Consider the following 25,695-nt stretch of genomic DNA (forward strand, 5'->3'; position numbering starts at 1 on the left):
CATAAGAGCGTAGTTTAACATTACCAAGTTATAGATTACCTTCCAGCAAAGTGGTTTCTCTGAATAACCAGCTGAGGAGCTGTCATTCATGATTTTATATGAACTTTTTCGAAGTACTTTTGTTTTCAAACCTGTTGACTTTGAGGTTAACATTGCACATTTTCATAAGCTTTTTATATTAATACTTTGTTGGGGTGCCTGGCTGGCTCAGTCAATGGAGCATGCCACTGTTATTCTCAGGGTTGTGAGTTTGAGCCCCAGGTTGGGTATAGAGATTACTTAAATAAATCAACTCTTGAAAAAAAAAAAAAAAAACAAACCAACATTGTTTCCCTTTCTCCGAAAATCTCATACCTTTTGGAAATGGATGGATAAGTATATGAATGTAACTTTACACAAATGGAGGAAAACTTTTTCTGGGCAGTCCTTATTATCCTTCATTGTAACTCCTTATGTTTGACCCTTGGGGACAGAACAACATGTTAAGAAACGATGTATAATGACACAGTTGATAACCTCAATGCCCATCAATCCCTTAAGTATCACTCAGGTTATTTTCCATTTAACTGATAGCTTCTATTTGCTCAAAGTCCATCTGTTCTTCTTTTTCCGGGTTAAGGGAAGAGGAGAATCTCACAAATTTAAGAGATCATCCTGAATTCAATCCTTACAGTTTTTCGTGTAAATTTAATCACATACTCCATAAAGCTACACATATGGTAGGTAAACCCACAGAGGAAAGGAAAAGGGAGAGGAAGGAGAAAATAAGCAGAGATAGAGAAAAGACCTGCAGGTCTTTTTCCCCGGATTAGGAAAAAACCCAGAACCTTCCTGAAAGTGATTGGACAAATTGAAAGAAAGAAAGAAAAAAAAAACCACCTTTATCGGCTGTGTAAAAAATAATTGAGGGTTTGAGGTGAAGTGAAGCTCAATTTGTCAACAGGAAACTATGGGCTCTGCACCTCTATTTATATAAACAGCATTTGCTTTTTCCATCTTAGGTTCTGCCCAGAAGTGGTTGTCTGACTGCTGCTTCTGGTTCTGCTTCATTGGTTTTTAGAAAAAAAAAAAAATGTGGCCACATGTTCCTTTCTCTACCACAGAGAACCTCAATAAGTCACTTTCCCTGATGTTTGGTTAGTGAAAATGGTAAATGATACAGGATTTCAATGTTGATTGTTGTATTTTTCAACCACATCTTTGCTTCCCTGAGTTGACAAATTTATGGGGATCATCCTGCCTCCCTTCTGCTGTGATCCTGAAGTTTTTCCATTCTACCCTGCAAAGTTACAGGTCTCTCGGTACCTCTTCCCCTCACTTTCCAAATTCCCTTTCCCCATCAGAGCTAAGAATTCCCATCTTCTAGCATCCTGGTCCCCTGCCCTGATGATGCCAACCTGCCGTTGCTCTCCCATCTGCTAACTCCCTTTGTCCAGTGCTCTTCTGTCTTCTTTTCTGTTTATTCTCAAATTTCTTTCTTGCCTGGGTTACAGCTGCCTCAGTACTGGAGGAAAGGTAACCTTAGAGGTTGCAAGTTGTTTGCACCTCTGACTGGGGTGTCACGTAGTTGGTTTGACACAAACACCCTGGGGCAGAGGAGGGAGGAGATTGTGGTGAGCAACATCCACTTCTTGATGTCATCAAAAGCAAGGCCCAGAAGTCGGGAGACCAGCTGGGGTTTGCACCATCTGCCTGAGAGTCAAAAGAATACTTAGAGAAAGTATGCATAGAACTATATTTAGAGTAGAGTGCACACTTGAATTTCCCGTTCAAGGAGAAAGGAGAATTTTCATAAGCATGCAGTGTGGAAAAAGTTAGGCTCAGAGCAGAATCAGCTCAATTTTAGAAGAGAAAACGGGAGTAAACCTCCCGGCTAGGCAGACGAAGCTGTCATCTTTCAAGGTACCAGGAAGGGATTCAATTCCAAAAATTGCCTAAAGATACATTCTTTTTTTTTTTTTTTTAAGATTTTATTTATTTATTTGAAAGAGAGTGAGCGAGAGAGAGCATGAGCAGGGGGAGGGGCATGGAGAATGGGAGAAGCTTCTGAATCCTACAACAATGAGATCTGTTTCTGGGCCAGGAGCCCAGAACTGATCCCAGGGTCTCTGATCCCAGGACTCTAGGATCATGGCCAGAGCCAAAGGTGAGCCGAAGGTATATGCTTACCAACTGAGCCACTGAGGCACTCCTGCCTAAAGATACTTTGACCAAATCCTTTAATTCCAAGATTAAAGATGCACTGTTTTGATTCAAGTAATTATTTTTCATCAAAATATAAATTTCTCGGGGCGCCTGGGTGGCTCAGAGGGTTAAAGCCTCTGCCTTCGGCTCAGGTCATGATCCCAGGGTCCTGGGATCGAGCCCCGCATCGGGCTCTCTGCTCAGCAGGGAGCCTGCTTTCTCTCTCTCTCTCTGCCTGCCTCTCTGACTACTTGTGATCTCTGTCAAATAAATAAATAAAATCTTTAAAAAAAAAAAAATATATATATATAAATTCCTCACTGAAGAGGGTTGTCATTGGTGTTCACCAGAAAATGGATAATATTAACACCTAAAAGAGTAAAAGGTTTTCAAATCCTTTCATGGGAGGAACAAGGAATGAAAACTAGAACATCAGAAATGGGGTGAAGGTAAAAAACAGTGGGCAAGGGGTGCCTGGGTGGCTTAGTGGGTTAGGCCTCTGCCTTCGGCTCAGGTCGTGGTCTCAGAGTCCTGGGATCGAGCCCTGTATCCGGCTCTCTGCTCAGCAGGGAGCCTGCTTCCCTTCCTCTCTCTCTCTGCCTGCCTCTCTGCCTACTTGTGATCTCTCTCCGTCAAATAAATAAGTGAAATCTTGAAAAAAAAAAAAGAAAACAGGGGCAAGAATACAGAGGGAAAGGGGGCACCTGGGTGGCTTGGTTGGTTAAGTATCTGCCTTCTGTTCAGGTCATGATCCAGGGTCCTGAGATTGAGCCCCATGTGGGGCTCCCCGCTTAGCAGGGTGTCTGCTTTTCCCTCTGACCCTCGCATGTTCACACGTACTCTCTCACGCTCTCTCTTAAACAAATAAAATCTTTTTTAAAAAGAGGTAAAGGAGGCGCCTGGGTGGCTCAGTGGGTTAAGCCTCTGCCTTCAGCTCGGATCATGATCTCAGGGTCCTGGGATTGAGCTCTGCATTGGGCTCTCTGCTCAGTGGGGAGCCTGCTTCCCCCTCTCTCCTGCCAGCCTCTCTGCCTACTTGTGATCTCTCTCTCTCTGTCGAATAAATAAATAAATAAAAATCTTTAAAAAAATTAAAAGATGGAAAGAACAGGGGTGGGGCTCCTGGGTGGCTCAGTCCGTTGAGTGACTCACTCTTGGTTTCCACATAGGTCGTGAGATGTACGCTGTCCCTTCACCCCAGCCTAGCCCCCCATTGGGCTGCAGGCCCACCAGGGAGTTAGCTTGGGATTCTCTCCCTCTGCCCTTCCCTCCACTGCCTCGCCACCCTCTTTCTAAAATAAATAAAGCTGAAAAACAAAAACAAAAACACCAGGACCAAATCAACCTCTTGAAACTGATCTGGAACTGTTCGCACGGGAAAGTTGTGGTGGAAAATAAGAATTTAGAAGCATAAGGAAAGAATGGGAAGCAAATTAGAAATGTTGGTTTACATATCAAGAATAAAAAGGGTAGAGAACCTAAGAACGAGAAATGGGAAAACACTGGAAAATGATCAAGTAGAAGAGAAGCAAGGGTAAATCATGAAGCTTTACCTAGCTAGACTGTTGGTTCCAAAGGGGGTAAAAAAGAAAAATAATTTTCTGATGAATTGAGGAATTTCCGGGAGGAGAGTAAATGTGGTGTGTTGGAGAACTGATGGCAAAATTGTGCAGTGAGGAAGGTTACAATAGAGAATAGTGGGATAGAGCAAAGCTGGTGCTCCTTTTGCAAAGAGGTATAAAAGCATAAATTGGTGTGGGGGTGGGGGGTGGGGGGGAGGAAGCACCTGAGTGGTGCAGTTGGTTAAGACGCCTACTTTGTTTTTGGCCCCAGTCATGATATCTGGGTTTTGAGATGGAGCCCCGAGTCGGGCTCTTCACTCAGCGCAGAGTTAGCTTGCGATTTTCTCTCCCTCTGCTCCTCCCCACTCTGCATGCTCTCTCTCTAAAGTAAATAAATTAAAAAAAAAAAAAAAAACTTGGGGCGCCTGAGTGGCTTCGTCTGTTGAGGATGGACTCTTGATTTCATTCAGGCTGTGATCTCAGTGTCGTAGGATCCAGCTCTGAGCTTAGCTTGCTCCTCTCCCTCTGCTGCCCCCACTCCGCCCCACTCATGCACTCTCTCTCCCTCTCAAATAAATGAATAAATCTTGAAAAATAAAAAATAGTTTTTTAAAGGTTTTTTGTTTTTTAAAGATTTTATTTATTTATTTGACAGAGAGAGACAAAATGTGAGAGGGAACCTAAGCTGCAGGAGTAAGAGAGGGAGAATCAGGTTTCCCGCTGAGCAGGGAGCCTGGTGTGGGGCTCCATCCCAGGACTCTGGCATCATGACCTGAACCGAAAGCAGACGCTTAATGACTGAGCCACCCAGGCACCCCAAGAAAAAATTTTTTAAAAAATTAAAAAAGCAGCGTGCCTGGGTGGCTCAGTGGGTTAAGCCTCTGCCTTCAGCTCAGGTCATGATCTCAGAATCCTGGGATCAAGCCCTGCATTGGGCTCTCTGCTCAGCGAGGAACCTGCTCCCCCCCTCCCCCGCCGCCTATCTGCCTACTTGTGATCTCTCTCTCTCTCTGTTAAATAAATAAATAAATAAAACCTTTAAAAAAATTTTTAAAAATCACAAATTCGTGGAGCGCCTGGGTGGCTCAGTTGGTTAAGCATCTGCCTTCGACTCAGGTCATGATTCTGGAGTCCCAGGATCAAGTCCAGCATTGGGCTCCCTGCTCAGCGGGGAGTCTGCTTCTCCCTCTGACCTCTCCCCTCTCATCCTCTTTCTCTCTCTCTCTCTCTCATTCTCTCTCTTTCAAATAAATAAACATATAAATAAATAAAATCTTTGAGACTGAAGCACTACCTACTGTGCCAACAAGGCACCTAAATAAATAAAATCTTAAAAAAAAAAAGAGGCACAAATTCCTGTCATTCTAAACATATGAGAAAAAGAAACAAACAGATAAAAAACCACTCATCCAGAAAAGGAATAAAGAAAATTTTATTTTAAAATGTTTAATTTGCAATATACACAATACTGGGACTGAGATGATTTGTGGTGGGAATGCCACCTCATTCAATATACGGTAGGAGGGTCATGTTCATGGTGAGATTCTTAAATCATTCTTGGAAATTCTGTGCCTGTTGAGATTTCTCTACAGTGGGTATAATATCCACTTAATAAATCTATTTATATATGAGGATATTTACTTTTAGAGGCTATAGAGCGGAGATTACACGCTTTGGGTCTTTTCCTAGCATTTCTCTTTAATCAGTTGTGCAAATCCTATTAAACTAAATTGTTTCTTAATAGCAAAATCTGATGCTCATTTACATAGTTTTCTTTCAAGAGGAAAAGAATTCAACCCTACCAAGCAGAGAGGAATTCTGAGTGTGTAACTTGCCTCAAAGTCTCTTATTTCCATTGATTTTTGTGGGCTTCTTTGGAAGGTTATTAAGTTATTCAAATAGAAGCATCTACAGTGTGTAATCAGTAACCTACAATAGGATTTTTTTTCTGTTATGTTGTGGACTGCTGTCTTAACATGAAATTTCTCCTCTTATAAGCAGACATGGTGGTTATGAATTAGACTGCATCTAGGCTTCAAGAAATACGAATAATACGCTTAAATCTTGAGAATCACAGAACGAAAAGATACCTTAGAATCAACATAAATCTAACCTTGTCATATTAAAGATGGGAAATTAAACCTAGTTTACTGGTTTACCAGGTTACTACTAGAGCCAACATAAAAATGTAGGTTGTGTGAATATTGTGTTTTACTCTTTCTTATAAACCATTTGGCAAACTTGGCCTGCCTATTAAAATTTAAGTCTGAATGCTCTTCTTAAGCACCAAATCAGGTTATTCTGGAGTCCATTTGCATGGTAATTTCTACAGATTTTGTTTAGTGATGATGATGAAAGAAGTAGCAACAAAAGGAAAACCCTGACCAAACTCAGAAATGATTTCACATTAAATTGTCTAATTTGAGACGGTGGGCTAACCCCCATATGACCAAAAACAAGTAAATGGGACTTTGTATCCCTATCTGCCAGTTGGACAACTACATGAAAAAGTGAACAGGGAACCATGAGTCCCAGTTCCATACATAGCTTACTCCTTTCTCTTTATCCTTGGCCTCTGAACGCAGCAGACCTCATCTTGGGTCTTTTTATGTGTTGCCAGTAGGATTGTGTAGCTCTGTGTTCTGGAGAATTCTCTAGGACTACAAAAATTACCATGACTCTTCTGAAAAATCGGAGCAGGCAAATCCAACAAAATAGTTAAAATAAGAGTAAAAAAGACTATGTAAATGAATGACATGTTAATCTAGGAAGCTCTTGAAAATGTAAAAAAAAAAAAAAAGGAGTTCTATGGCCAGCCAAAATTGACAGCAACAGCTTCTTCCTCCCTAAGATCTAGTTCAGACAGATTCAACGGTCAATATTAACCTAAAGTTTATTTTCCTTTGAAATTGTGTATAGGATGTTTGTATATAAGCCACATGGTTATCATTAATCTACGTCTATGATATTGAGAAACAGCAAAACCATGCAATAATACAGACTTTGTTATCAGTCAGGGAATGGAGGCAAAAGCTAGGCACTGCAAAAGGATTGGTTTAAGAAATACTAATGTCTATGGGTTAGCGGACAATGGTTGGACAAGAAGGAGTTCCCTCTTGTTAGGGCATTCTCTTCCTCCCACCCACACATTATTCTTTCCTCTTCCTTTGTGATCACAGACCGCTGGGTCTCTGCAAATTCACATTTTCACAGGGTGGAAGTCGGAAGTAGTGGGAGCGACGGAGTCGTCTTGGGGGTAAACCAGCCATCTGACGGCAAAGTTCATCTAGAAGAGAAGCAGAGCATAATGGGTTGGGAATGCAAAAAAGGTAACAAGGGCTTCCATGTTAAGAGATAGAGGACTGTAGGATGCTGTAGTGAAAGACTGAAGAGAACTAGATCTGGGCTACAACCCCAGATGTGCAGCTTACTGTTATTTATTACTTACTAGAAAGTTCCTTAACTTTGCTGAACCACACTATCCCTTCCAGGATAATAAGCATGAAATACCAGCCTCCACAGTGTAGTTGTGAGTATTAAAATGAAATAATATGTGCAAAGTACCTAGCCCAGGTGGCAGGTAAATTTTAGGTTCCTCTGGATGCCTAGCTCCCAGTTCTTATAATCATGGATTTATTAATAGCAAAAACCATGAGATTCAATCATTGACTATCTATCTGTTTACTACGTGCAAATAGCTAATTTTAGTAAGTCCCCTGAGACATTTGAAAGTGCCTAGAGTCCAAAGTACTCATCCTCAGTCTCAAGGTGCTTCCCTTGCAGGTGCTTGCACAAGGCCAATGGGGGCAAGTAGCAAGTTTCCTTCTGCGAAGTTAACTACAGCTCTTACTCAGAAGCTCAGTGCAGGATGGGCTGCTGAGTCAGAAGGGCCTGTGTCTGTGGTGCCTTCACCAACCACACTTATCGTTTGGGGCTGGCCATAGGGAAGGTTAGAAGTATCTTTATTCCCACAATGCAAGGTTTATAACCACACACTTTGGACCCTTGTAATCTTGTTTTTCTTTTTTAAAGTTGTTTTACCCTCATTTACTTCTAAATTTTCACAATAAGTAATTTCAATGGTTCTTGGAATTGGCAGACTGTTTAAAATGTTGCCAACTTCTAAATGTCCAATCTGGTTTTTTTTAATTATTATTTACTTATAGGCTCTATACAAACATCAGTGTCTCCAAATTAGTAGATTTTTTTTTTTTTTTTTTTTTTTTTTGGTAATCTCTATAGCTAATGAGTGGCTCAAACTCATGACCCTAAGATCAAGAGTTGCATGCTCTCCAGACTGAGCCAGCCAGCTGCCCTGACTTGTGCTTTTCACCTAGAACCCCAGTGAGCTTCAAAGCAGCTAGAGCTTCAGAAAGCTCTATGTATAGGAGAAGGTGGGGGTTACAGCCTAGCTGGAAAGAGACCCAAGCACCGTTTTCTTATATATTAAGCATACTTCTTTACTTAGATTGCTTATTTAGCATAACTTGGCAAACCAGGGGTTGTTGGGGGTTAAGGAGGTGGCCTAAAGCCCTCCTCAGAAGCCAGACCTTGGAACCATTAGGACCATGTTTCTACTCCTCTCTCTTATAACTGCCCCTCCCACTGACACCCAGCCATCATCTTACCTTTCATAACTTCGTGTTCTTTACAGACAAGACGAGAGCAGATCTCATTGTTGATGATGTACATACGTCGTAAACTGCCAGAGTCCCAGTAAAATGGTTAGGAAAGTAGATAGAAAAGAGCATAGGGAGGGAGAACTAGCCTAGGCCAAGGTTGACTGCTCAACTTCTGTATTCCCCACTCTCCCTAACCGTTCTCCTCCACTCTGGATTTCCTTAATTTTTCTGGACTGCTTTTTCTTCCCTCCCAGAGGAGTGCAGGGGATGGAATGGTATTAATTATTCTTCTTAGTGATACTTTGCACACTCCCACCTAGAGTTAAGTTGAATACTCCTCCCCGCTATTGGATCTTTCGCTTCAGCCTTTTTCCGTCAGGTACTAGATTTCACTGTACCAGTACTTCTCTCATGACTATCTTTTCCCCAGCTCTCATCTCACTAGCCTTCTAGCATCTAGTCTTACTGGTCAGTCTGTTCTCCATATACCTCAGTTCAGAGTCCGGGTTCTATCTGGCACCAGCGGGAATAGCTAAGGATCATGTTAAAAACTCCTGTGCCACCAAAAACTGAAATCCCAGAGTGGGTGTTCATTAAGCAGTTACGGACATGAAACCACTACCATGGATGATGCTTTCTACCTGTCCTGGGACCCCTTACCTTGTGAAACATAACTGATGAATGCATTGCTTGACTGGCCGATGCACAGAGTAGAGTCTCGTGCAAGCAAATTTTTCATCCCGGCAGTCTGAGGAAGTCCAGCAGAGAAAACAGGGATCCACAAAAGATTCAAGAGACGGAAGAAGGTAGACAGAATGGGGGGAAAAAATACAAAGTGATCTCTACACAGGATTATTACAAGTTGGGGGAATGCCCTCCCTGTTGACCAAAAGAGAATGGTAGAAAATTGGCTGAAATAAAATTTAGGTGCTTTCCTACCTAGAAGCAAAAGTAGATAAAATAATCTCAGGGTTCTTCTAGGAAAGTCTTTCTAGGGTTATCCAGGTGGCCATATGAAATATAAATTGAGAAGCTTTTAACCCCATTCTAAAGAATCAGAATTCTTAGGTGGGCCACAGTTTCTGTTTTAGTAGTTTCCAATCCTAGATGCACATCAGAATCATCAGTACAATAGAGAGAGCAACTTTGGCCATGACAACCAGAGTAATACTGAGTCCTTGCTGTCACTTCCTAACTCATTAACCACCACGGAAAGTCCAAAGGCAGCTTAGGAATAGGAATCTTTCAGGACCATCCAACAATGGTCCCATCTTTTCCCCATGAGCTTGAGGATAAGACCTCATTTAAAAAAAAAAAAAAAAAGTAGGAATGAAGGGCACTAAAAATACTCCTTGAGAAAGAACTGGAAGCAAGCTAGAAGGTATATCAAGTATCCTCCAAAGAGCAAGGAGGTATGAATCCCTGAGAAGAAAGCTGAAGAAAAAGACGTGCAAAATACATTCATACCTGTTGTGGTATTTTTATCAGCAGGAGAAGCTGGAAGGCAGAAATTTTACTCAGTTATTACCAGTTCTAGAAGACACTACTTCTGTAACTGTCATGTTACCTCACTTATAAATAAAAAGCCAAAGGAGTTGATAATGCTTTTAGCAACTTCTAACAGAAAACCCACAGTGGGCTATTCTGTTCCACAAAACGGGAGAGATTTAGAAGTTAGGATGGGAAATCTGATTTTGCCTTTCTCCTCTTCTAGAATTGAAAATGTATCTTTGTTTAGTTGATCAAAATCACATTTAGTGGAGATATCAGGCAAGGATCCCTATGCCCAGAAGAGCTTCATCCTACAGCTAAGGAGAGAAAAGATTGTTACCCTGTAGAAGCTCTTACTCATAAAAGAAAATTTCTTCTCTGTAAATCAAATGCATCATCGTGGGTTCTCAGATAAAAGTTATTCAGCAAAGAATAGCAAAGGTCACAGCCATAGCCAAACCTAATCTAAGGTCAAGTTAAATACAGGCCTAACTTGTAGAATGAATAATAGGAGTAAGATGAGTCTTGGGAAGACACTAACCATGGGATTTATGTGTCAAAATGCCATTGGAAGAGTTGCTGGTAGATAGAATACTATGGGAAGAATGCTACATGATCTCTTCTATGCCCTGGTTTCAATGGCAGACTTACATGCTGAGAATTCTCAGACTTCTACTTCCAGCCCAGATCTCTTCCAAGCTCTCGGCCTATAAAGCCACCTGCCATTTTATGGAAGAGTTTGTCGATTTTTCAAAGATCCTTCAAATCTAACATGTCTTAAACTGTCCTACTTCCCCTTCACCAATTCAACATGCTCTTCAGTGAATGGTCCCACCATCTACCCAACAGGACACTGGACATCATCTCAACAGTCCCCTATCATAGCTCACACTTAATTCTCCCTGCCTCCACCTCAGTGAGTTCAGGCCATCATCTTTTATTGGGACTAGTGTAATAGCATCCTGGCTGGATTTCCAATTCACAAATCTGATGGGAATCTTTCTTTGTCTAAAACTATTCTGATGGGTTTTTAGTTCCATCCTAAGCCTTTCTTGCATCGTGTTTCCTTCACCCCAGAGCTCTTCTCCCTAATTACTCAACTCACTTCCAGTTGTCATTCAAGAAGCCACTTAATCAGTGTGTCCTCCACAGAACCCTTTCCTAAGCCCCGGAACTGACTATACTCGAGGACTCTCTTAGTCATCTATTCCTTCTGTTGCTTATCCTGATTATGGCATTTTATGAAATTAAAGTAAGTTACCCATTTGTTTATCTTGTGTAGTAGACAAAAAAAATACCAAGTAAAAGGAAATCAGTTTTGTTCATCTTTACATTCCTGGTACTCAGTAGTAGGTTTGCAATAACTATTTCTTTAAAATCTAGTTTCTGTCTCCTTTTCCCACATCCTACCCCTTGTTTCTTGTAGGTTTTGCCCTAATCGTTAAAAAAAAAAAATGTTTCCTCATTGTGCCAAGCTCTATTTTGTGTTCAAATCTTGGAACATACTGTTCCTTCTTTGACTGTCTGGCTGGCTCCAGTTCTTCTTTCAAGAATCGGTTCAACCATTACTTCGAGGAAGTTTCCCTTTAGCTTCCCAAACATTGACTGTTTATATATTTGTCTTGCCTTTACCCACCCAGGCTCGGAAACTATGAGGAAAAGATCACATATTGGTGTTTTGTACATCAAACAGCGAGCACAATCCCTGCATGTTAGGGGATCAAAAATGTCATTCATCTAAATTGAACTGTTGGAAGAATGTGCTCATTGAACTGTAGTCGCGTCTATTTCGGATCCTTCACCAGCTGTACTGCCTTCCAGAATGGGCTCTAGGGAAAGCCCAGAATGGCCCCAGTGGCCCTGGGATCCCGATCTGAACTCACCCAGGTCATCTGTGGAAGGCTCGATATCAGCCAGAACTGAAAAGGCACAAAACAGCAGGTGTGAGGAGGGCTTTGAACTGGCAACGGGGAAGGCAGAGGAGAAAAAGGAAGAATGGAGGGGTGCCTGGGCGGCTCAGTCGGTTAAGTGTCTGACTCTTGGTTTCAGCTCAGGTCATGATCTCAGGGTCTTGAGATCAAACCACAGCTTGAGCTCTGCTCTGGGCCTGGAGCCTGCTTCAGATTTTCTCTCTGCCCCTCCCCCATAAAAAAAAAAAAAAGATTGAGAAAAAGGGAGAATGGAGGTATTGGGGCAAAGTCAAGGCTGTGGCTGAGTTTGTGTGTTATATCCAAGGGATTAGAGTTAATTGAAGTATTTGTGAAATTTTTTGAAAAATATTTGGCCTACTGACGTTATAGTTTATTATACATGCCTTATTTTAGGTATTCATCCACTTTGTTTCATCTTTTTAGAGGACTGGGGGACTCCTTCCCATTATCCCACTGTCACTGAACAAAACACCCCCAATCCCTCTATTCTTAGACAAAAATACAGGACTAATTCAAAAGCTGGAATATATTGTGGATATTAACAAGACTCAAGCCATTTTAAAAGCAGTAGTAAGGCTTACCTGTTTCATCTGTAGAGGGCTCATTCACCAGATCTGCAAAGACACAGCACAGGGAATAAAAACACACAGGCAGGGCACCTGGGTGGCTCAGTGGGTTAAGCCTCTGCCTTCAGCTTAGGTCATGATCTCAAGTGTTCTGGGACTGAGTCCTGCATGGGGCTCTCCGCTCATCAGTGAGCCTGCTTCCCCTCTCTCTCTGCCTGTCTCTCTGCCTACTTGTGATCTCTCTCTCTATCAAATAAATAAATCTTAAAAAAATATATATTAAAAAACACAGGCAGAAAAAGTGGGAAAGGGAAGCAGAAAAAAGGGTTGATCTAAAAGGAGGCAAGAAAGATTGAAGTGAAAGGATATGGGCTCCTGGACCATATCCTCACAACATCAGTGGTATCTAAGACAGACACTTGGGTCTGCATGAGCTCAGAGTGCCCACTGACCTCTTTTCTATGCCTCATTTATCATTGTACAGATACCATCCTCAATCCTTCTGTTCCCAGGATAAAAACAAAGAAAAAGGGTAGCTTACTAGGATCTTCTGTGAATGTCTCTGGAGTCACTGGAGTCACATCATCTGAATAAAGAAAAAAAGCAGGAAACGTTTATTTTTAATTAAAGTAATTTTAAAAGATTTTATTTATTTGAGGGGCACTTGGGTGGCTCAGTGGGTTAAGCCTCTGCCTTCAGCTCAGGTCATAATCTCAGGGTCCTGGGATGAGCCCTGCATCAGGCTCTGTGCTCAGCAGGGAGCCTGCTTCCCCCCTTTTTCTGCCTGCCTCTCTGCCAACTTGTGATCTCTCTCTGTCAAATAAATAAATAAAATCTTTAAAAAAAAAGATTTTATTTATTTAAGATAGAGAAAAAAAACCATGAGTAGTGGGGAGGGGCAGAGGGAGAGGGAGAAGCAGACATCTCACTGAGCAGGGAGCCTCTTCCTAGGACTTGATCCCAGAACCCCAGGACCATGACCTGAGCTGAAGGCACACACTTAACCAACTGAGCCACCCAGGGGCCCCCAGAAAACACTTTTTGAGCATTCCCTGTCCTCCTCCCATTCTTGCACTCGCAGTAAGTGAAACCTGTCTAGCACAGTTGCTAATGCACAGTGAGTATCCCACAATTGTTTTTCATTGTTTGCTTCTCCACCCGAGTCCTTTCCCCACAAACCAAACAAATGTCAGTTTCCCACTTCCATGAATATACGCATACAGTCCTAGCCCAGAATATCCTTTTCCCTTTGTCTCCTTTATCTACATGCCCATCAGATAATCCTCCACGGGCATCCCCTAAGTTTAGGAATAAAAGAATAACATATTTCATTGTCCTATCAGATAATAATGTAATAGCTAATTTGGGTTTAAATTAGCTATTAAATTAAATTTTTAAATAGGTGCCAGGCACTATTTAAGAAATCTGTTTTTACAGATGATAAAATTTGAGCACCCAACAAGTAAATAATTTACCCAAGGTTATACAGCTTGTTTCAAGTACAACGGATTGATGATCTCTTTGCAATACTTATTTTAAGTGCAAATTGTCTTTACCAAAGACACTGATCCGATAATTACAGGTTTGAAATAATTGGATATCAGTTTGCTGATATGCTTACATACAGTATGCTCACTAAAGGTGATGTGGATGATTTTCTTTTATTTATTTATTTATTTATTTATTTATTTATTTATTTATTTATTTATTTTTGGACAGAGATCACAAGTAGGCAGAGAGGCAGGCAGAGAGAGAGGAGGAAGCAGGCTTCCGGCTGTGCAGAGAGCCAGATGCGTGGCTCGATCCCGGGACCTGCGGTCATGACCTGAGCCAAAAGCAGAGCCTTTAACCCACTGAGCCACCCAGGCGCTCCGTGGATGATTTTCTGATGCTCAAAGAGAAGTGAAGTGAGAGAAGAGAGGGTGTGTTTGTAGAGAATACCTTGCAGTTGATCATTGGAAAGTAAAGGCAGTAGGAAAAATAAAAAATAAATGGTCCAGGTCTTAAGGTGGAATCTATTAGGATATGCTAAGAAAACTGTATCTGAAACTATAAATAACAGCGCTACCTAAAACAAATTCTCTCAACTTTATTTTTTTTTTTTTAAAGATTTTATTAATTTATTTGGCAGGGAAAGAGAGCACAAGTAGGCAGAGAGGCAGGCAGTTGGCGGAGGGGGTGGGGCGGGGGGGAAGCAGTCTCCCTGCTGAGCAAAGAGCCCCACGACACAGGGCTCCATCCCAGGACCCTGAGATCATGACCTGAGCCGAAGGCAGAGGCCCAACCCCCTGAGCCACCCAGGCGCCCCAAATCGTCTCAACTTTAAAAAGCAAAATAACAACGCAATGTTAACACCTAATTATTTAAATATCCCATCTATAATTACTCTTTCTTGTAGATGACGTATCGTCATAATCTAGTTTGCCCACTAGGGGTCAGCAAATTCAGTTTGCTTTGACTTTTTCCTTAAAACTTCAGCATCTAAATGCTACGTTTCGTCTGGAGAAAATAGCGTTTTTATAAAGCATGCCAGAGCTATTGATCACTGTGGCAGAGGCAAAACGCAAATAATGCATTCTGAAGCAATTTCCCCGGCTGCTTACATCATCCTCTTTTTAAAAAAAATTCAAGGTAGAAAGTCATCAGATCTGACAAAAGAGCCCTTTTATAGTTAACACTCAGCATTAGCTTTCGTATTTCAGATGAAATTTTGGTAAAAGAAATCGAAGTCTGTTCCAATCCCCCAGGACGTTTGAAAAACCACTAGTCCGAGTCCTTCCAAAAACCATTAAGAGGGGAGTGGAGCCTTTCCAGGGTGTAGCCTAATGCCGCCAGTTCCCTTTCTATCTGCATTCCAGTCCAGCCACTCACAGATATGCAAGTGAACCGGTGGGTGAGCAGAGGGGTTAAGAATGAGTCCTTGCCGTCACCTCAGAATTTCTGGATGGAGTACTGGTTTTTGGTGTATTCCTCAGATTATCCACATTTCCCGTGAGCTACCACCGCATAAATGCTTATCTAGGATTCATGTTAATCTGAAAAGAAATCCCAAGTAGGCAATTTTTAAAAAGATTTTATTTATTTATTTGACAGAGAGAGACACAGTGAGAGCAGAAACACAAGCAGGGGGAGTGGGAGAGGGAGAAGCCAGCTTCCTGCCCAGCAGAGAGCCTGATGTGGGTTTCGATCCCAGGACCCCGGGATCATGACCCGAGTGGAAGGCAGAGGCTTTAACCTACTGAGCCACCCAGGTGCCCCTTAAGTAAGCATTTTAATCATATCATATTTCTTCTAGAAAAGCCATCCCAAACTTGTAGACAAGGACTACTAGAAAAGCCATCCCAAACTTGTAGACAAGGACTAGACTTTAACCAGCCCAGAGAATGAATGCAAAAATTTTTTGCTAATGCTGAACTCTGTAGGCTCAGAAAATTTGGGATTCAGAATTCTTTACCTGCAGCAGATTAAAAAAAAAAAAAAAGTTGTGTTTCTTTATTTTTATCTTCTGTACCAGGATGTACAGGAAGAAATTATATTGTGCCCCATTGCACACATAGAAAATTGAAACAAGTTTAAAAAGATAATGCCTTACTCTCGAAATGTTCTTGTAATGTACCCCACTTTTATTTTATTTTATTTATTTATTTGTTTTTAAAGATTTTATTTATTTATTTGACAGACAGAGCTCACAAGCAGGCAGAGAGGCAGGCAGAGAGAGGAGGAAGCAGGCTCCCTGCTGAGCAGAGAGCTCGATGTGGGACTTGATCCCAGGACCCCGAGATCATGACCTGAGCCAAAGGCAGAGGCTTAACCACTGAGCCACCCAGGTGCCCCTGTACCCCACTTTTATTTTAGTCTGTACTAATTCATTAAAAATTACCCATTGTGATCTGCTAATTTGATTTTATGGTCCATTAATGGGTTACATACTGCTGTGCTCTCAGGGGTTGGGAAAAGTAAGAGATAAATTGTAATAATGTTGACTGTCTGGAGGCAGAGTGGAGATGTTTGATTGGAGTTTCCGTTATCAAGCTGGAGGAAGTGGCCACTTGGAAACCAAAACTTTTGGTTTCTGTCCATTAGTGCCAGAATTTCGCTGTAGTACTGAGATGACTTTTTATTCTGTCTGCATGTTAGCTTCTCCGTTGCTACATGGATAGGAAAAAGCTGTTAAGATTAGTAGGGTTTTCTCAGTGAGATAAGAGGTGCATATAGGAGAGTAGAAACAAGAGATGGGTATAGAGGAGGATTTAGGCAAGGTATTTCAGTTGTTAAAAAGTAAGAAGATTTGTGGCTCCTGGATGGCTCAGTTGTTAAGCATCTGCCTTCAGCTTGGGTCATAATCCCAAATCCTGGGATCGAGTCCTATATCAGGCTTTCTGCTGGGTGGGAAGCCTGCTTCTCCCTCTCCCACTCCCCTTGCTTGTGTTTCCTCTCTTGCTGTGTCTCTTTCTGTCAAATAAATAAAATCTTTTAAAAAAAATAAAGGTAAGAAACTTTTATGAACAGGATAACAGGGTTGTGGAAACTGGTGAGTTGAATCCGATTTTCCATACTTTGGCAATGTGTCTCTCTGTTATATTATAGATTCTTTAACTCTGACCATTCATCTGCATTATTCTTATATCCCCAGCAGATAGGGCACATGGCTGACTCAGCTGGAAGAGCATATTACTCTTGAATCATGGGGTTTTGAGTTCAAACCCACACTGGGGGTAGAGATTCCTTAAATATATACTAAAAACACAGAAGAGTCCAGATCCAAAGGCTCACCTACCTCCTCGTTGACCATTGACTCCTAGTGGTGTCCAGTCTGTACCAAAGGACAGAGAAGAGGGATAAATGACTCCAGCTCTACACCTCATAAAGCTTTTATAGGATGAATCAGAAAATGATGGGAAATGGTTGTACTTTATTTTTCTGCATTGTATTTCTGTATAGTTCAGTACAAAATTACTCAGACCATTAGTGCTGACATGGAAACCCTCAAGAAAAATATGTTCCTGAGAATAAAGCCCTGCTCTGCCAAGCCCTGACGTAGGATGCCCTCTTGCCCTCATTCCCTAGCAGGAGTCAGGTCCTGTTCGGCAGTCGGGGCTAACAGCCTTTCTAAAGTGTCCTGTCCTAACCCCATAGCCATAGTACGAACTACACTATGAACAAGGCACAAAGTGATTTTCTGACAGTGTGGACCTGGCAGCATGAGGAAATAGAGCAGGATTTCTTCGAGGTGCCAAGATTCACTTTCCATGGCCAATCTTTCAGCCCTGTTCTGTGACATCTGTGATGGCTTTTCTTCAGCGCATAGCTTGGCACGTTTGTGTGCATGTGAATACATGTGTGTGTGCCGGAGCTAGTGTGGGTAGGTGTGAGTGTATATATTCCCACTGTGCCCCTTTACGCACTGAATTTGGTCCAGTTTCTTATTAGCTGTTTCTTATTAGCTGTCTCCGTATGTTTGCAGACACATTGGCATGTCAGCTTCTCTTTCCTCTGTTGACCGGTACATTGATGTGTGTGTGACCCTCTTTTTGGGTTAATAAGCATTTGTGTGGATCTTATACTCATAACTCTCCAGATACTTCCCAAGTCTGAGATCATCTCTGGTCTCATCCCAGCCCCTGCTTTTCAGACACAAATCTGTCCTTTTCTTCAATATTAGTTCTAGAACTTGGGAGCAAGAATGACTGCTGCCAGTCCCCGTCACCATCCCACCCCATAACCTCCAGCTCCACATTCCCCTCAGGAGCTGGCATTGTAGGGAGAAAAGATTGAAGGGAGGGACTCACCAGAGGGGATGATGAGGGCAGTGAGGAACAGCAGCACCTTGGGTCCCAAGAGCAGCATATCTGACAGGGGTGTTGGGAGAGGAGAAGCTGTGATGTTCCGGACACATCAGCATCTGAGGCCCAGGCAGGGCTGCCTGGAGGGCCCCTGTCTCTTTGTCTGCCCAGGGCTTTCCCTGGTCCCCTGTGCGACTCCAGCCTTTTCTCTTTTCTTTCACCCAACATTTCTCCCTCAAATTCTCTCTTTGATCACTTACCATTACTCTCATTCTCATGCCTTTTTTCTGCCAAGTCAGAGGAAACTATATATTCTCGATGGTGCATGGTTGCCCCCAGTCTGTGGCTACTTTCACGCCCAGTGTCTAATTTTTTGATATCTATGGCTTTTAAATATCATCCACTTATCTTGGTGTCTTGTCTTGAATTCCAAGGATAAATGGGGTATTCACTCAATCTAAGTCAGTGACGTTCCCCACCGCCCCCATCCAGCCTTTCAGTTTCAACACACACACACACACACACACACACACACACACACACACACACCCCGCACACCCTCTGTCTGTCTAGGGTTTTGTACAATCAAACAACTCACTGTGTATTTTTCCTCTGCTCTGTCCACCGAGTCCTTTGGCTGCCGAATGGGCCTCTCTCCTTCTCACGCTGTTTCTACTTTAGCTGGAGAATAAGATGAACAGGGCCACTCCCTGGGAAGGACTTCAAATTTGGCCTACTCTGAAACAATGAGATGAGGGAGAGCAAGGGAGAGAGAGAGAGAGAGAGAGAGAGAGAGAGAGAGAGAAAGCCAGGCTAGAGGAGTGTGATGAGGCGGGAATGAGAAGGGGGCTGGGGCTTTGCAGTCACTCACACCCTCATTCCAAAGGTTATGACCACACCAGTGAGTGATGCTGCTGTTCCCTCGGAGGCCGGGCTTCTGCTGGCAAAAGCCTTTCTTCCATGAGCTTCTTTTCCCTCTTGCAACCTGGCCCCAGTCCCTAGTCCCCAGCCCCTTCCTGCCTTGGGTTCCTTTTCATCTTTGGACAGTCTGCCCTTCTCTGTCCATCCTCCATGTTTGAATCATTTCTCCATCCTCCTGTCTCGCTGTCTTCTTCAGCATTCATCTCTTCACCACCAACAAATTCCTTTATATCCCTGAATTACTCTCTCTCTCTTTTTTCTCTTTCTTGACCCACACACATTCAAGAATGTGGTTCCCCCACCCCTGGGAATCCTATTCATTCCATATTCAAACACACACAGACACCACATGAGTTTTGTCCAAGAGGAGGGTTGGCTGTTAGGAAAAGTTGAAAAATATAGTACCATCTGAATCCTTTTGAAGTGGGGAGGAGCTCTGTAAGAAGACATGTTAGTCTTCTTCTGTCTTTTGGCTTTATTTAGATTTATGCTCAGAATCCTGGTTTCTGGAATCTTCAGGAGAAAATGCCATTAGAAGCCCAAAGAAAACTGGGAGCCAAGCTCACTTTTCTGGCCTTATTTTCCAACAGTTCTTTCCCCCACATCATGTCATAAGTAGATGACACTTTCTGTGATCCAGGAGTTTTAAAGACTTTGTATTTGTTCTTATTCATTGAGACCAAGGGGCTAGGCTGGTAAAAATGTCTCCACTTTGGAGGGAATAAATTTGAATTACAGAAATGCAAATCTGAAGGATCGTTGAGCTGCTGTGCATTTACTAGGGTGTAAGTTTCATTCCGTGTGAGCTCCTTGAGTCTACATTGTCTATCACCCTGAGGAGCTACATTAGAGTCAAATATAGGTAGACAGAGCAGATCATGTTCGTAGAGTACAGACTAGAAAAGGAAAAAAAGTAAGAAAGAGAAGAAAGGGAGGAAAAGAGAGGAAGGAAGGAAGCTAGTTAGTTGGGAGGAAGGGAGAGCCATGGACATAATCAGAAATAAGGAAATATGGGTGCCTGGGTGGCTCAGTGGGTTAAGCCACTGCCTTCGGCTCGGGTCATGATCTCAGGGTCCTGGGATCGAGTCCCGCATCGGTCTCTCTGCTCAGCAGGGAGCCTGCTTCCCTCTCTCTCTCTCTCTCTCTCTGCCTGCCTCTCTGTCTACTTGTGATCTCTCTCTGTCAAATAAATAAATAAAATCTTAAAAAAAAAAAAAGAAATAAGGAAATAGCACCTTTGATTCCTCCAAAGGACAGATACGTGCCCATCTCTGAGATATGTGGATTCTGGTCAGTCTCTAGAACAGAGCTGAGTACCAGACTGAGCTCTTCCTCATCTGCCTGGCTGAGAACTTGCTCTTCGCCCATCTGCTCTGCAGTGAGAGTGCAGATCCTGGAAAAACAGATGTGATTCTAGTCTGATGAGAGGGAGAGAAAAGGCAGGGAGGTGGGGGTGGGGAAAAGAAACAAAAAAAGCCAGATGTGAAGCAGAGCTAAGGCTGGACATATAATAGCGAGCTTAGAGCAACAATCATGTTTTCCATGAAGCTCAGACAGATGGACAAACTGGACTCAGGCCGATCATTTGGCAGGGACAGCAATGACCTCAACATGCTGGCCCAGCTTAACACCATAGCAGAGGAAAGCCTTCCCAGGCAGTAGGAGGGGTGCTCTCCTGGGGTCATAGGAGGGAGTCTGGAGTTGAGGCAGTGAAAATGGAACAGAATGTTCATAGTATAAGGCACAGGGAGAGGGCAGGCAGGCAGCAGCGGCTTAGAAGGAAAGTAGAGGAAATCCAACAAGCACGGGGGGAAAGTAGAGACCATCATCATCTGTTCATGCTGGGCTTACGGGCATTCAAGAACGCAGTTCTTTTATTTTTTTTTTTTTTTTTTAAGATTTTATTTAGTTATTTGACAGACAGAGATCACAAGTAGGCAGAGAGGCAGGCAGAGAGAGAGAGGAAGGGAAGCAGGCTCTCCGCCAAGCAGAGAGCCCGATGTGGGGCTTGATCCCAGAACCCTGAGACCATGACCTGAGCCGAAGGCAGAGGCTTTAACCCACTGAGCCACCCAGGTGCCCCAAGAACGCAGTTCTTTTTAAAGTAGTCTGATGAATTTTTTTTTTCTTCCTTGAGGCTGTGGTGGCCCCTTTTCTCTAGCATTGTTCCCATTTTGTTTTCAGAGCCTAGGCTTAGAACCTCGGGTTTGGAGAACCTCAGAGTTCCTTTTCTCACGGTGATTTGGTGAGCCTCTGTTCTATTCCGGTATCAGTTTATCATTGAAGTACACGGCATCGCGATCGGCACCAATAGTCAAAAATGAGCACCGGCCATCCAGAGCCCCGAGGCTATAATTTTCTGAGGTTCTCACTGACACTGGGGAAGGACTCCTGGGGCAGCAGCCTGTGCCGCTATCCTACACAGGCTGATCTCTGGGGGTGGAGAGCAGGTTCTCCAGCAGCAGGAAGGTGCTCCAAGATACTGACAAGCAGGTGCAGAAGCCACTCCATGCTGGCAAGGAAACGTTTGGGTTACCTAGGAAAATTGTAGTTTTCCAAAAGGGTGTCCAGTTCATGGAAAATGGGTAAAGTGCAAGGAAACAGAAAGGAGGCAGACATGCAAGACAGCACGGCACGCTGACTCTCTTCTTCTGTTTATTGGTCTGTAAAGAATGCACCCATTAACTGAAGGCCTCTGAGCAAATGTACAGAAACGTTATTACTACAGTCCGCTCTAGCTAAATTAAATCCAGGGCCTAATGCAGGGAAAAAAAAAATTCCCATAAAAGGAAGGCAAGAAGGGAGGAGGATTATACGAGGTGGGAAAGGAGAAAAGGCAGAGAGCTGTGTGTGTAGAGGAATGAAGCAATAAACTAGCAACAGCCAAACTTGAAAAGATGGACTCAGTCAGTGTAGGAGTCAGACGCTAGCAAACATATGTCGTCAGACAACTTCCCACTTCTTAGGAGCCCAGACTAACTGTAACTCACTTCGTGCCTCTGTGCTTTGGACTTTGTGTCCCTTCCTTTCTGACACAGGTCTTCGCAGTTCCAGTAAATAAATGCTCATAGGTACATCAAAACCCAGATTAGATGCTATCTCTTCCCACAAATCTTTCCCGGTCTCCTCTGCTTCTGAAGAGTTTTTGTTTTGTTTTTATTTTTATTTTTTGTTTGTTTTTTAAGGATGTTACTTATTTGAGAGAGAGAGAGAGGGAGAACATGAGTGGTGGGGGGTCGGGGGGAAGCGGCAGAAGGAGAAGAAGAAGCAGGCTCCCCACTGAGCAGAGATTCCCAAAGTGAGACTTGATCCCAGGACCCTGGGATCACAGCCTGAGCCCGTGGCAGATGCTCAACCAATTGAGTCACCTGGGTGCCCCGTTTTTGTTTTAAAGTATGCTCTGCATGGGCTTAAACTCACCTCCCTGAGAGTCACATGCTCTACTGACTGAGCCAGCCAGGTGCCCCTGCATCCAAAGAGCTTATCATTCTCTCTACTGAGCTACCTCTTTGTTTTTATAATGATGTCATCAACACTGTTGTATTCTTTCATTTGCATGTTTCTATTCCCGATTAGACCACGTTCCTTGATTGCAGAGGTGAGGTCTTACTCATCTCTGGCCAATATTATGATTAGCACTGAAAAGTCAAAATTTGGCCATTTGAATTGAGTTGAGATGATGACTTAAAATTGTAACTTGCGATTTCCACGTAGAAACTTCCAAAAACTGGGGTGCCTGAGGGGCTCTGCAGTTAGGCCTCTGTCTTCGGCTCAGGTCATGATCCCAGCGTCCTGGGATCCAGGCCCTCATCGGGCTCCCCGCTCCTCTGGGAGTCTGTTTCTCCCTTTCCTTCTGCCCCGACCCCTGTTCATGCTCTCCCTTTCTCTCTCTCAAATAAACCTTTAAAAAAATTTTCAAAAACTGAGTCAAGTGTAAAGAAGTAAAGGGTAGAATTCTAGAGAAGAAAGTAGTTTGAGTATACACAAGGAGTATAGCAAGTGAAACAAGTAGTCAATGTAGTGAAGTGATCTAAGGGGAATTAGAGCAAAAGGAAATAGCCCCAGAAATTGGGCAACAGTTAGTCTAGAAACAAAGGAATCTTGGCAGGAAGGCTGTAAAGTCAGTGCATGTGATACATGTGATTTATATCTACAGTGATTAGTACTTGGGTCCCATCACTTTGGTTTGGGTGAGTCTGCTGGCCCTGGTGGTCTTGCATCATACCCCCGCACTCTCTTGACGACACAAATGTAAAATGATGAACGATGCTCGATCCAGCTTCAGAATTCTGTTAAGTTTCCTGAAACCCACAACAACAAAATTTAAATAACTGTGACACTGGCTATAAACAAGCAAAATAGGACAAATACTAGATATTCACCGTGGGCAGGAAATCTCCATCTCCCCGTTCTACCCGTCAGAAAACAAGCAAAATAGAAAGTGTGTACTTTGCAGATACGGGGGAAGTGTATAAAATAACAATAGCTAATAAGTTTGATAGATTTATATGATACATATTTATGTTTTTAGAGATTATATGTGCTAGGCAGCCTGCAGGATCTACCCCCCACCCATGCCCCTGCCCTGGGATCCCCATCTCCTATGCTTTATGCCCTTGAGTTTGGGCTGGATTTTGGGACCACTAACAAATGCAATGCTGCAAAGGCATGGCGTGTACCTTCCCAGATGATATTACAAAGACTGGCTTCTAGCATTAGTGCTCTCTTTTGATCTCTTGCTTGCTGTTGCTCTGAACAAAGCCAGCTGCTATGCTGTGAGCTACTCTAGAGTAATGCTCGTGCAAGAGAAGGCATGTGTCTTAGCCGACAACAGTGATCCACCTCAGCACCACAGGAAGCCACATGAATGAACTTGGAAGTAGATCTTCCCTCAGCTGGGCCTTGAAGACTACAGCTCCAGCCAACATCTCGGCGATAGCCTTATGAGACCCTGAGCCAGAGGTACATGGCGAAGCTGTACTTGCATTCCTAATCAACATAAACTTGGGGAAAATAAATTTTTGCTGCTTTAAGCTGCTAAATAGATAAGGAATATGTCCTATCCTATAATCATAACCATTTCATTTATTATATAAATAAATAACATATTTCTAACTGTATATAGTATATAATAATGTCTTATAATATTGATACACTTATATGAAAGACAAAATTAGCTATTATTATGTGTTAGCTATTAATATATACTAGTTAATAGTAATGACTAATGTTTATGGAGCATTACATAATGTCAATGGAACATTGACCATATGGAAGACACCATGTTAAAAATATGATTATGCTCCTTTTGAAATTAGCACATTTATAGGAAAGCAGAGAGAAAAGAGAGATGAAAGGAAACAACAGGTAATGGAGAGGAGAGAGAAGAGAAGGGAAAGACACACACAGTAAGACGCAAGAAAAGGAGAAAGAAACAAGATGGGAGAGATAGAACTCATGTGGAAATCACAGAATGATCCTTTAATATCCACTATGAATTTATATAATTTAGCGGTACAATTTACTTGAAATGTAGGCCATAAAAAAAGAACCAGGGGTGCCTGGGTGGCTCAGTGGGTTAAAGCCTCTGCTTTCGGCTCAGATCATGATCCCAGGGTCCTGGGACCGAGGCCTGCATAGGGCTTTCTGCTAAGTAGGAAGCCTGCTTCCCTTTGTCTCTCTCTGCCTGCCTCTCTGCCTACTTGTGATCTCTGTCTGTCAAATAAATAAATAAAATATTAAAAAAAAAAAAGAATCAAACAATTTGAGGCACCTGCCTGGCTCAGTCTCATGCTTGATGTCTGGGTTGCAAGTTCAAGCCCTATGATGAGTGTGTGTGTAGATTACTTTAAAATGTTAGGGGCTCCTGAGTGGCTCAGTCATTTAAGCCTCTGCATTTGGATCAGGTCATGATCGCCTGCTCCTGGGATCTAGCCCTGTGTCAGGCTCCCTGTTCAGTGTGGAGCCTGTCCCTCCCTCTCTTTCTTTCAAATAAATAAAATCTTAAGAAAATTTTTAAAAAAGAATAAAATGTTAAAGAAAAAACACCCAAACAATTAGAAAATCTGTTTTGCAAGAAAGAACTAAAGGAATTTAAGTAATTTGCCTGGAGAAAAAAAACCTGAAAGAGGAACTTAATACTTTTTAAATGTGCTATTGAAGATTTTTGTAAATTTAAATGTACCGCTTCCACAAATAAAAGGACACTGTAAAAATGAATTTATTTTGGTGTTTAGTTTATATATTAGAGTGAGTTCCTGCATAAATGACCATGAGTAATTAAAATAAACCTACTCACTTTGCTTGGGTGGTTCAGTCAGTGGATTTGTATTGCCTTTTTTTTTAAAGATTAATTTATTTATTTGAGAGAGAGAGTGCTCGAGCCCGAGCAGCTGTGAGCAGGGAAGGAGCAGAGGGAGAGAAGAGAATCCCAAGCCATCTCTGCCCTGAGCTTCACATGGGGCTCCATTTCACTGCCCTGAGATCATGACCTGAGCACAACCAAGAGTTGGTGGCTTAACCGAGCCACCCAGGTGCCCCAAGTGTGAGACTCTTGATGTTGGAGTTGCAAGCTTGAGCCCCAATTTAGGTGTAGAGATTACTAAAACAAAACAAAACAGAACTTTCATAAATAA

General features: G+C 42.6%; 2 protein-coding genes across 3 annotated transcripts in view; one reads left to right on the forward strand and one right to left on the reverse strand.

Moving 5' to 3' along the window:
* The window catches only part of LOC111142053 (ribosomal modification protein rimK like family member B), a 158,493-nt gene that overhangs the window by 46,825 nt on the left and 85,973 nt on the right, over positions 1-25,695 (forward strand). The window lies entirely within an intron of this gene.
* LOC111142055 (microfibril associated protein 5) lies at positions 6,624-18,816 on the reverse strand. Of its 2 annotated transcripts, XM_022494994.1 has the most exons (10): positions 18,738-18,780; positions 18,146-18,205; positions 17,134-17,169; positions 12,898-12,942; positions 12,372-12,404; positions 11,743-11,778; positions 9,836-9,865; positions 9,029-9,116; positions 8,375-8,448; positions 6,624-7,032 (listed from the first exon to the last, which is right to left on the reverse strand). In XM_022494994.1, exons 2-10 carry the CDS (start codon positions 18,201-18,203, stop codon positions 6,920-6,922), a joined length of 513 nt encoding a protein of 170 aa, XP_022350702.1. In that variant the 5' UTR covers positions 18,204-18,205; positions 18,738-18,780; the 3' UTR covers positions 6,624-6,919. The 2 variants fall into 2 exon arrangements, with proteins under 2 accessions (XP_022350702.1, XP_022350703.1); XM_022494995.1 differs by lacking the exon at positions 11,743-11,778 and having other exon boundaries at positions 18,738-18,816.

This window comes from Enhydra lutris, unplaced genomic scaffold, assembly GCF_002288905.1.
Source record: "Enhydra lutris kenyoni isolate GAN:26980312 unplaced genomic scaffold, ASM228890v2 scaffoldscaffold7, whole genome shotgun sequence".
NCBI lineage: Eukaryota > Metazoa > Chordata > Mammalia > Carnivora > Mustelidae > Enhydra > Enhydra lutris.

What these genes read in the sequence shown, in the direction of transcription:
- LOC111142055 (XM_022494994.1), bottom strand. Translation starts at nt 18,203, where the DNA reads ATGCTGCTCTTGGGACCCAAGGTGCTGCTGTTCCTCACTGCCCTCATC. An exon ending in GCCTTCCACAGATGACCTGG is followed by an intron (nt 9,866 to 11,742) that starts GTGAGTTCAGAT and finishes TCTGCCTTCCAG; the next exon opens with CTTCTCCTGCTGATAAAAAT. An exon ending in CATCAGTTATGTTTCACAAG is followed by an intron (nt 8,449 to 9,028) that starts GTAAGGGGTCCC and finishes GGACTCTGGCAG; the next exon opens with TTTACGACGTATGTACATCA.